An 11,314-nucleotide genomic window follows, 5' to 3' on the forward strand; every position below is an offset into this window, starting at 1 on the left:
CAATCAGCCTATTGATCGATGGATCAACCGACCGATCAATTGATCAACTTTTATTTATAAAGTGCCAAATCCCATCCAAAGGCCTCTTAAAGAGCCTTTGCATTATACAAAAAGCAGACAACTGATCAACTTCTCTGTATGTGTTCCATTTCTCACTTGATGACTTAAAGTAAAAGAACTGTCGGCGAACAGCGTTTCCTGGACGAGGAACTTTGTTAGTGAACCAGATCATCCAGGGACTGAAGACACTCGGAGGGCGGCGTCTGATTTTGTTTGGAGCAGTTCACTGTCGTATCCGAATGCCCCGGGGGAAATGTTTGTGGAGGAGGATCAGCCTGTGAATTGTTTGGTTGCCACGGTCAACACGCCTCTTTAATTTGTGGATTTTGGCTCCCGAGGCGAAGCTGACACTGGGGTGTTTTCTTTTTTTCTTTGGAAAGGAGCAACTTTGAGCTGAATCTTTCCTGCGGTAGACTTCAGTTCCATTCAGCCTCGTTTTCAGAAGCTAACTTGACTTCAAAGACGGATTTAGCGGTGATTTTGTCCATTATTGTGCTTCCTCCAGTATCTCTTTGCCTCTTCTCAGTCCTGCTTCTTTCGCTCTGATTCAGCGAGGCTGAAAGGATTTGGATTTACGGTGCTCGGTGCAGGAAAGACCAAACACAAACACAATTTTTCCTTTTCCTAGCGCCGGCTCGTCTAACTTTGGATCATCCTCACCAACAAGAAAAGGGACACAGTGGTGAGTGTAGCGATTCGCCACTTGAAGGAGCCCCGGACTGGAGGTCTGAAGGTCATTGTACAAAAGGACTGAGTTACAAAATGAAGCCCAGCGTCGTTAGTGAAGACATGACATAACAGAGTGATGTGGCCTTGAGGAGCTTCTTTCACACGAGGCTGAGTGGATGCCAGATCAGGCCTCTGTCACACAATATTCCTCCTTCGCTCCATCTGTTCTGTGGCCTTGGCTCCGTCCTCGTACCTCCCGCAGCTACACACTGTCAGCAGATCATAAGAGCGCGCACACGTGTGCGATATCACCAGAATTGTTTGGATCATCCTCATTTGTCTCAAGTCGAAGACTTGTTCATTGGCCATTTCTTCACTGTGCTGAACAGAAAACAATATTGTACAGTTGTATAAAACCCCTTCCTGTTTCTACTGCATGCCTCGAGGTAGAGAAAGCAGTTACGCAAGCTCACGGTTGCGTTGAGGATATAACGACCAAAACCTTGGGAGTTGTAGTTCGGAGCTGGAATAGCGTCAAGCCGACAATATTCCAGATGCGATGCGAAGAAGCAGCACACACGCGTCGTTCGCCAGTTCTCAAAGACCGACAAGCATGGGCGGCTGCAGCTCAGGAGGTAGAGCCTGTTGTCCAATGACCAAAAGGTTGACGGTTCAAATCCTGCTCCATCTCGGTGTGTCGTCGTGTCCTTTCAGAAAGACACTTTACCCTAAATTGCTCCCAATGGGGCTGGCAGCACCTTGCATGGCAGAAGCCACCCATTGGTGTCTTAGTATGTGAGTGAATGTGTAATTATTATGTTGGCTAACGTTTATCAGAAAACATTTTCCACTTAGTGGCTGCTGAGAATTGAAGAGTTTTTTTATATGGAGCAACTGAAGGCGGCAGCACCTTCTGATCACGTCAGACAAACGGACCTCGCCGGCAGTCTTTTGTTGTCGGCTCGTACTGTCTTCCAGCTATTTATTCAGCCGCCATCAGCAGCGACTTCCTGCAGCGTCTCACAGCCAATCCAGTTCCTCGGCGAGGTCAACGGTTGTCGTGCAGCACGAGTCGGCAAGTTATTGAGTTGTTGTTGTTTTTTTTTTATGGAGACACCCAGGTATGACGAACTTATAGTCGCTGCTACTGTTGTGCATTTTGCTGTGACGACGTGAGTGCTTGGAGAAAGTCTCCGTCAGTGACAGGAATGCGTGTCTGTGTCTGGCGAACCATGCAGGACGGCACCGCAAAGTGCTCTCAGTGGCAGCAGCACGCACGCACGTGAGTGAGTGAGAGGATGAGCCAGAACTGCCGTACAAAAAACCCTCTGGCAGGAAGTGTGTGTGTGTGTGTGTGTGTGTGTGTGTGTGTGTGTGTGTGTGTGTGTGTGTGTGTGTGTGTGTGTGTGTGTGTGTGTGTGCGAATGGCATTCGACTCGCTCTTAGCCAGTAAACGCCAGGCTGTGGATGCATCATCAACATCGAGTGACAATGTAAATGATGCATCAACAGATGATGCAGATGTGGAAGTGAACCGACGTGAACCACTATGATAAAAAAAAAAAAAAATTGGGGCTGCCAGTAAAATTAAAACCATCGATCCATGTTTTCTAATAATTCAACCCGCGCGTTTGTTTTGTGGCCTCTCAGCTGGTTTGTCAACACTTTAGGGAAACTACAAAGTTGTGTGATTTTTTTTTTTTTTTTTTTTTTTTTTTTTTTTGCTGTCGCAGAAACTTTTTGAAACTCTGCCCAACGCCGTGAAAAGCTGAATCTTCCCCCGCTGAAAAACTTTCCAAACACATCAAGCATGCAACGTGTTATGTAATTCACAGGGCGATGGCATGGAGTCGCCGTGGTGACGGCTGATGGAAGCAGCGTTTTCATGAGGGTTTTTCTTTTCTGGCGCGGCCACGGCTGCAGCAGCAGCAGCAGCAGTGTTTTTTTGTTCGAGGTCGACTTTCATCTGCGCGCGGCAGCCGCTCGGTACAAAGCCCCGCACACAAAGCCCCGCACACTGGCTGCGTTTTAATGTCTTCATTTATTTATTTATTTTCTCCTCTTCGCTTCCCTCCATCCGACGCTCACTGTCTTCTCTCCTCTTTGTCCCCCCCCCCCACACACCTCAGCACATCCCCCCACATTCATTAGCACCGAGCGGCCGGATGAAGTCATAAACACTCTGGTGCAGTTCGCCGCCGTGCAGCGGCGAGGCTGCGGCTACCTGCCATGTGCTAATTGGACGTGCGCTAACCGTCACGTGAGCTGGCCGTTAATGGGAAACGGTTACACGACGCCGCAGGTGATGTGGCTTTGCGTTTCAGCTCGATCAGGTTCTGAATGGAAGATTTGATCCAAACAATCAGAGCATTCAGGTTTTATCGTCACTGAAGACAATGTTTGGGAAGAATAAAAGCGTTCACCGTGCATTGCACAAAAATACTAAAGACAAAAATATGAAAAGAAGCCTATGGGGGCCCCTGAAACTAAAACACATTAATCAACAGAAAAACGTATTTAAAAACCCAGTGTGTAACTTTTATAGACATCTTAGTAGACATTTATATTTACATAAAGAGCAGCCCAGCATCCTGCCCATCCCCTCCTCTGCAGCCCCGGTTCTCTGCTTTACCCCCTAACCTCAGTTGCTTGATAGTCGGGGATCTGCTCGAGGTTTCTGCCTGTTTAAAAAGTCACTATTTCACTGCGCCGTTGCCTCGGCGCCTGCTCTCACTAGAAAACACAATCAGCCTGGAGATCTCTGACAAGAGCACGCAATAAACAAATGGCTTTCTGTTTGTTGCAATATGCTCTTCTCGCCATGAGATGCAGTCGTGATCGTACACGCTGGGCCTTTAAAGTTGCCAGCAAACACCCATTTGCTAAACTGATCCGCGCCGTCGGGTCGTCATGGGCATTTATCTCCAAATGAAGGCAGGTATTGCATTCTTCATTTCGCTCTTCATAGTTAGCGGAATAACTTAACCTCACCTCACCTTCATCTCTGGATTTAAATAAAGACTGCCGAGTGACTCATCGACCGACTGAAGTCGGTGTTTCAACCTTGCCGAGCTATCGCAGTAGTAATCCCTCCTCTGGGGAGAATGTGCACTTATATTAGCTATTAACATCTCTGGGGATGTGATTTGTGCGCCGCCGTTGCACTCTCATCAGGGCGACTGAGACTCCCTGAATGTGTGCAGACATTCGCCTCAGTCTGAACCGGAGGAAAGCCGACCGCGTTTCCGTACCAGCCGCGTTCATCGGCAGTAACAGTAACGGCGCACGGCTCGGCTAATGTTGTCGATGGATGCATAGGTGTGTATGGTTGCCATGGCAACGGGGGCCGCAGGGGACAGGCCTTTAAGTGCTTAATTGGATGGTGAGGCTGCCGTTCATTAGACAGGTGCTGTATTCATTTGTTTATTTGTTTATTTATTTATTTCTTTCTTTATTAATAGGCAGCAGAAACAGTGTCTTTTCTTTGTTTGTCACGACAGAGACGAAAACGCACACACACACACACGCACACAGGGACCCACCAGTGGTCAGAAACTCGGTGAACTTTGATGGCGCTCATTAGTGCGACTCAAGGCCCCGACATGTCAGGGTAGCACAAACACCTCCCGCCGCAGTATAATGAAGCCTGACGGCCAGGAGCCAGTGAGCCAGTGTTTTTCAGAGGCACGTTGCACCTCCCCCACGATTACGGAGCAACCGCCACTTACTCAGAGGGCAGCGACGGCGCTCGCAGTGACATAACGCAGCTGCAACACACACCGTGGCACTGGGAGCAGGTTGTGAGAATCCCGGAGACGTGAAGCGGGAGGACAGGCTTGAAGACACCGCTTCGTATTTCTGTCCTCATATAATGCAGAATGAACACTAGATGAAGAAATAAATGTGATGAAATTTTACTGAATCCACTTGCAGTAAAAAGTTAATGATAATGTAAATCAATTGTTATCTTTTACCCAATAAAAATACAATTGAAGGACCCATATTGTGAAAAAGAAATCACTGAAATAAAAACAGTTTGTCTGTCGATGAACTTCCTAGAAATGAGAAAAGTCCATCACTTTGTTTTCTCACTAAACTTTGCAGAATGTCTCTAAAATGTGTGTCCTGGAAGTCAGCCCTTTGTGATGTCACAAAGCCCCCTGTCACTCAAACTTCTCCCAGGTTACTGATGCCTGCAGCCAGGTGTTGGCTCTGCCCTCTGAGACTGCCTTGTTTTTGTCTCCTTTACAAACACGAGGTCCAGTAAAAGTGCCAGTATTAGCAGGAGGCTAAGCTAAGCTTTCGGCTTTTATGCATGGGGCTGCAAACAGAGGGCTAAATCATTGGTTTTGTGCAAATCTAATACAGTTTCACTCGAAATTGGGTCCAAGCTGGGTCCCGTAAATCCTTCCTTGGGTTTATCCCAGCCGTGATCTTCCTCTTTGGACCAGCAGCGCAGCTTCAAATTGGCCTTTAGCTCACGTTGCCATGGTAACACTCATTAGGTAAAAGGTTGTCTGTTTGTATACAAGCAAACAAGGCCATGCACTTCCTGAGGCAACACAGTAGATTTGCAGAGAGGCATTTCTTCTGAACCCATTCCTCTTTTTGCGTTGTTGTTTTATTTGTTGTGGGCATCGGCGGCCAGAAGACTTTTCAATACGCAATCCTAATAAAAATGATCATGTTTCCCTCTGAAAGAAGTTAGCACAGAGTTTAAAGAGTTCAATTGGTGTCAGAGTAAAAGGTCTCGTTTGGAACAGAAATCTTATTAAATCTGCGACACACTCACTTCTCGCACAGAGTGAGAAAGTTACTAGAGAGGGAACTTTGAGCAAACACAATCTAATCGCGTTTCTCCCGCGAGACTCGTGAAAGTCCGCGACGCCAACAGCAAAAAGGTTACGGCGGAAATTCGGGAAGAAGTTTCCGATTCTCATAACGAGCTCATCAGCCGTGTTTCGTCCCGCAGCTCAGAGAACATTCTCTCTGTCTTCTCGAAATGAGCTTTTATTAGCTTACCGGGGAGGCCGTGACCTCAGGTATGAAATGATAACGTTATAATTGGGTTAAAAAGAATAAAGGCAGAAGCGTTGTTGAGTGTCTGAAAATAAGAGAAGAACAGCTCAGTGAGGTTGTGAAAGGAGGAACGCTCACGACGAATGAATAAAAGGTTTGGCAATGCGTTGGTATTCTTTCGGAAGCAGATTTGCAATCAGCATAGGAGCACTTACATCATCATTGTGAGTGCGTTGTTATTTCTTCAAGTGGACGAAATGTCATTAATGCGCATAAGTATCTGTTCCTACCCTTAAGCTGCTAGTGTTTCACAGCAGCTGTTTTTAGCATCGACGAATAATGAGAACATAAATAAAAATAGCACAATATGACGCGCGTGTTTGGATTTCACCGGCAGTTCGGTGATTAGAAATTGAAGGTACCTCCTGACATAAATCTGGCAGCTGCCTCTATTTGTGAAGCCTCTGTCTGTCACTGCTAAAAGAAGCTTGTTTCATACTTCATTTAGTTTCTCCTTTCAAGTCATTGCCTGGCGAAGCAGCGATTAGGAGTTTTCCAACTTTGCACAGAAGACTGATCATGCCTGGTGAGCAGAGTTGTGTGTGTGTGCGTGTGTGTGTGTGTGTGCGTGTGTGCGTGTGTCTGTATTTATGACTTTACAGTCCCCCCATTGTTGTCTTCACACTCATTCATGTGAGGCCAATGTTTAGCACAATTGAAATCAGCTGAAATTCAATACAGATGGGCCGCCACCAAGCTAACGCGAGACGATGCGCTTGTATTTATTCGTCGTCAATGAACTGTAATGAGAAGAAATGACGATTGACAGGAGCTGCGTGGGAATCAATTATTCTCACATTGCACCCGCAGGACGGACCCCCAATTGTAATGAAAACTCAACCTAATTAGGAGAAGCTCAATCAGGAGACGGAGGGAGCCGGGGAGGGCGAGGACGGTGGGACCGACGTGACTCATCCGCAGGCTCGTTAATGGTTTGCGCGGGGGCCCCAAGGCAGGACGCAGACCCCCAACCATCCAGTCCCGCAGGGGGACACTAATGACAAACATCCTGCCTCATGATGCAGGAGACACTCAGAGCATCACATCTGCCCCTCGTTCTCACCCCGCTCACTTCCGCCTCCTTTTATTTTCATGAGAAATGTGCCTGGCGTCGCTCTCCCGCGAGCGTTTAATACATCCAGAAAGACGAAACGCACGGAGCTCCCGGTGCGTCGTGAACGAGACGGAACACTACTGCTGGTGGTTCTGAGACACAGCGGTGCGTCCACTCCCGTTCCTGTTTGGAACAAACGGCTGGGTCACTTGTGTGTGTGTGTGTTTGCTGTGCATGAATAATTCAGCGCGGTGTTTATGTTGCACAGGAAATAAGAATTATAATGCTTCAACAAGTCTGTGTCTGCTCCCCGGAGGTGTTCTTCACTTGCTTCAGCTCTCTTTCTTAGCCGATTCATCCGCGTTTCGTTCCTCTCGCTCGGCGAAAATAATGAGACATGTATGAGAAATTTCAAAGCCGAATGTCTTTTTCTTGACTCGAGCACAAATATCTTCTGCAAGGTTGAGAAAAAAAAAAAAAATGCTTTGTTCGGATTCCGTCGAGGCTTTTGCACTCTTAACAATATAAACCACGAATACTTGAAGTTCTACTCAAAGACCTGAACACAGGTCCAGTAATGCGAACAGCGATCGACGCGCTTCGTCGCGACAAAAACACTTTGCGAGCCTTTGCATCTACATTGAGTCGCTTTGCACAAACTCGGCGTGCAGCGTGACGGGTGAGAGGCATGCAGACAAAAGAGCCCCTCCTGCCCTCGCAGACGTCCTTTGGGCCTTATTACATGGTCAATACATGTACGTCATAAAATCTATTCTCTCCGGCTGCTGCCTCTGCCTCAGTGGGCGTGGAGAGCTGTCAGTGCACTGAGTTGTGGGGCCTGAGAGCCTGTTGCGCTGCTGATAGCCAGTGTGTTTTATGGCCGGACTTGTAAATGTGCGTGCGTGTGTGTGTGTGTGCGTGATAGAACAAAACACAAAGAGAAGGCAGCGGCAGAAGCATAAGCACCTCCATGCAACAGGAAGCTGCGCCCCCAACCTTCCCCCCCCCCCCCAGCTGTGTTCATCTAGTTGCATCTTGCGTCACTTATGTCCAGAATAATCCGGTCTGATGGTTCGTAAAAATCGACTACACATGCCCGTAAGTGTGGCACAGTTTGCGGCGGGTTTGTGAGTGTGAAACCGGATTATAAACGAGATGAGATTTCTGTCTAATTCTCCACAGTTACCGCATGAATGTATTAATCTAATCTAGGCTATCTCTAAAAATAATATGATAATAATAGCGACATCGCTCCCTTTGCTTCAGGGATGAAAGGGTTCGGGTTTTTTTTTTTTTTTGGCCTCGTGAAATGAGTCACGAAACAACGACCACAGTGCCCTCCAGTGGTGGCACATGGCAGTGCAAAACAAAAGTCAGGGACAAATACAGCGGCACTGTTTTTTTAACATTTAGTTTATTCACCCCCCCCCCCCCAAAAAAAAAAAAAAAAAATTGACAGAAAACCAAACACTTAAATTAATAGTGTCACCAAGTGGAAAGTACAATATTTACAGTGCATTGCTGTCCTCAAGTAAACCTACATTACTGTATGGATTTGAAGCTACGACGACAACAAAAGCATTTTATATGCTGTAAATCATTCAAGTGGGTTCCAGATAGGTTTTTTTTTTTTTTTTTTCTTTAAACACTCCACGCCATGGGGGCCTGGGAGCAAGTCAAGTTCAATGTCTCTCTCCCACCCATCCAGACCCCTGCAGGGTGACTCATCAGCGCCGCAGGCCAGCGGCTCGCTCTGCCAGTGTGGCAGCGGGAGGGGGAGGAGTCGGCAACAAATGAGACGAGGCGGCTGGTGATCGAATAGAATACAGTGCCGTGTCCACAAGGGGCGTCAGAACTCACTTTACAGACTTTTGAAAGGCCCTGTGTTGCGCACAATTCACCACAGTTCTGAAGGTGTGCGCTAAAACATGCAGTTCTTGTATCTTGATGTTAAATTGTGCAGCCTACTATGGTGTCACAGAGTGTATTCTACCCTCTGGGCTTTCTGTCGGCTGTCTAAACATGTGGAAGCTCCAACAACCCAGCCTTGTTTCAGCAGGAGGCTGCAAACAGGGGGCTCAAATTGCTGCTTTCAAGGGAGCCACTGTGGTGTCTAAAGTGGCCATGATATGGAACCTCTGAAAGAGAAATATCTTGCAGATGGTATCTGCATGTCGCATGTTTTTAGGGTTCTTGTGGAGTTTTTAAGGTCGATGGTTGTGCAAGGCTGCTCCGCTGGAGTCTGAAAGGAAAAAAACCTCAAATATTAACAACACAGGAGCTTTAAATGCACAGTAGCAGGCGATCACCCCATGTGGCTTTTGACTCTTCACTATTCTCCACAATAACCCAGTGAAAGTGTGGCACTAAGTTACACAGTGTGTCATGAATAAAGTTCTGTGGATTCTATTGTAGCGTTGCAGCCTGTCTGCTGATGCTCAGGCTGTTTGTCAGCAGCAGGACGCTGCTGGGAACCTCCTGGTTTCCTCCCCACGGCTCTCGTTCTGCTCCGTGTCCCGGCGCGACGGCGACGCGCTCAGCCCGAGTCGTCCCCGCTGTTCTCCGACCCCCCCGTCGTGTTCTCCTTCGACGTGCCGGCGTCCGACTCCTCCTCGATGGCCAGGCGCGTGTCCGCGGACGAGCACAGCGAGCTGACGCTGCTCTGCTCCGTGCACAGCGCGCACGCCAGCGGGGAGTGCAGCGCGCCGTCGTGGCGGTGGAAGCCCAGGTGGCTGCCGCAGAAGGGCAGCGGGACGTGGGCGGGGCGCGGCCCCGGGCAGTCGGCGGCGGGCACGGCCAGGCTGTGCTTCTTCGGGAGCGCGCCCCACTCCCGCTGCTGCTCCTCGTGCACCAGGCGTGTGAAGATGTTGACCCTCCTCTTCTCCCTCCTCTTGGAGCGGAAGTAGCCCAGCATTATCCCGCAGAGGAAGACGCCGTAGAAGGACACCACGATCAGGATGTACAAGTACGCGTGGCCGTCGCCGCCGTGCGCCTGCGTGTCCGCGAGGCGCTGGGTGGACGCTGTGGAGTTGTCGAGGTGGCCCATGGTGCGAGTGCAGACTAAGGAGTGTGTGCTGAAAACAGCAAAAAAGTGAAACATGTTTAGCACAAATGGAGTTCCCAACTTTTTGCGCGCTTTATGCACAACAAATGGAAGAGGGCTTTCAATGACAGGCAAAAGTTACAGGAAAGTCTGTAACCTCATCTAAGTTGCATAAGCACAAACATTTTTATGTCTTGATGAAAACTAATAAAGAGCTTCATTTTCTCAGATTTTGCACATGATGCTAAACAGCTTTATTTGAAACACAAAACATTTTTAATTTATCTTTAAAACATGTGTCTTCACTTTGGAAACTTATCTTCTCTGGGGAACGCATTCAACTTAAAAACATATTTCTTCCAGCTTTTAGTTACTTAACAGTCTGCACAAGTCAAATGGTTCTGGTCAAAATTAAAAAACAAAACAAAACAAAACAAAACGTTCAGACAGAAAAGAAAGTCCAGAGTGCTCAGAAGGTCCATCCAAAACATGACGAAGTTGCTCTTTGGTGGGAAAACAAAGACATCAAAGGAGAGGCAATCCAAGGCACTCTTCTTTAAATATAAAAAGCCTTTATTTTTGAATGGTTATCTCATGGAGACAAAGTTTAAAACATGGGTTACAGCCCACGCGTTTCACCCTCAGCCTTCATCAGGGTGTTAAGAAAGCATAAATGAAGAAAAGAACTTGTGAACAACACAATATAAGCGGGACAAGAAACTCACCAACCTGAAGGTTTCTGGTTCTCATGTAGAGCTCCCTAATTCCCTCTGCAGCTCCTCTGGATTCTAACTCAGCACTGAGGCGGTCAACTTGTTTATATAGAGGCTGTGGAACGCCATCACCAGTCACGTGACACCACAGAAGCGTCTATGGAAGCCCTGAAGCCTGTTTTTTTTTTTTTAAAGGAGTAAAATCTTTAAGCAACTCTTTGGAGGGATGATGGAATCACGGAAAGCCCAGGAGGATATTAAAGTATCTGACTTACTAAAGCATGACAACATCATCTCTGGACACCGACGCTGTGAGGTGTCCAGGGGATTGTGATGGAAAAATACATTTGCAGGGAATCTTCAACCGTTTAGAGCATTGACATGGAAAGTGTGTTGAGCCCAGAATCTGCATACCTCCTTTACTTCCATCCAACTCTGAGTCCGTAAAAGTGCAACAACTTTTTATCCATCGCAAATCTCCCCCCCCCCACGCCCCCCCTAATTGTTTCCTTATAAAGTGCTGTGAATGTGCTCATGCACACATTAAAATGGGATCATGAGAGTGTTGGCATGTTTTGCAACTTAATGGCCATGACCAATGCCCTGCACAACACAAGGTGAGTGAAAACCTTCCAAAACAGTGACCGTTTCTGTTGGCGCAGTCGGCCCTTGTATCATCAATTAATGGGTGGATCT

The 11,314-nt window shown here is 47.6% G+C and overlaps 1 protein-coding gene across 2 annotated transcripts; it reads right to left on the reverse strand.

Annotated features, from left to right (window-relative positions):
• Positions 1-8,416: 8,416 nt before the first annotated feature.
• kcne4 (potassium voltage-gated channel, Isk-related family, member 4) lies at positions 8,417-10,711 on the reverse strand. 2 transcript variants are annotated; one of them, XM_076036845.1, is made up of 2 exons: positions 10,635-10,711; positions 8,417-9,936 (listed from the first exon to the last, which is right to left on the reverse strand). In XM_076036845.1, exon 2 carries the CDS (start codon positions 9,906-9,908, stop codon positions 9,399-9,401), a length of 510 nt encoding a protein of 169 aa, XP_075892960.1. In that variant the 5' UTR covers positions 9,909-9,936; positions 10,635-10,711; the 3' UTR covers positions 8,417-9,398. The 2 variants fall into 2 exon arrangements, with proteins under 2 accessions (XP_075892960.1, XP_075892959.1); XM_076036844.1 differs by having other exon boundaries at positions 10,631-10,711.
• Positions 10,712-11,314: the final 603 nt, after the last annotated feature.

Source organism: Nelusetta ayraudi, unplaced genomic scaffold (assembly GCF_046127955.1).
Source record: "Nelusetta ayraudi isolate G7.1 ecotype Tasmania unplaced genomic scaffold, CSIRO-AGI_Nayr_v1 ptg000048l, whole genome shotgun sequence".
Taxonomy (NCBI): Eukaryota; Metazoa; Chordata; class Actinopteri; order Tetraodontiformes; family Monacanthidae; genus Nelusetta; species Nelusetta ayraudi.

Coding starts and splice junctions, on each gene's coding strand:
- kcne4 (XM_076036845.1), bottom strand. CDS start 9,908: ATGGGCCACCTCGACAACTCCACAGCGTCCACCCAGCGCCTCGCGGAC.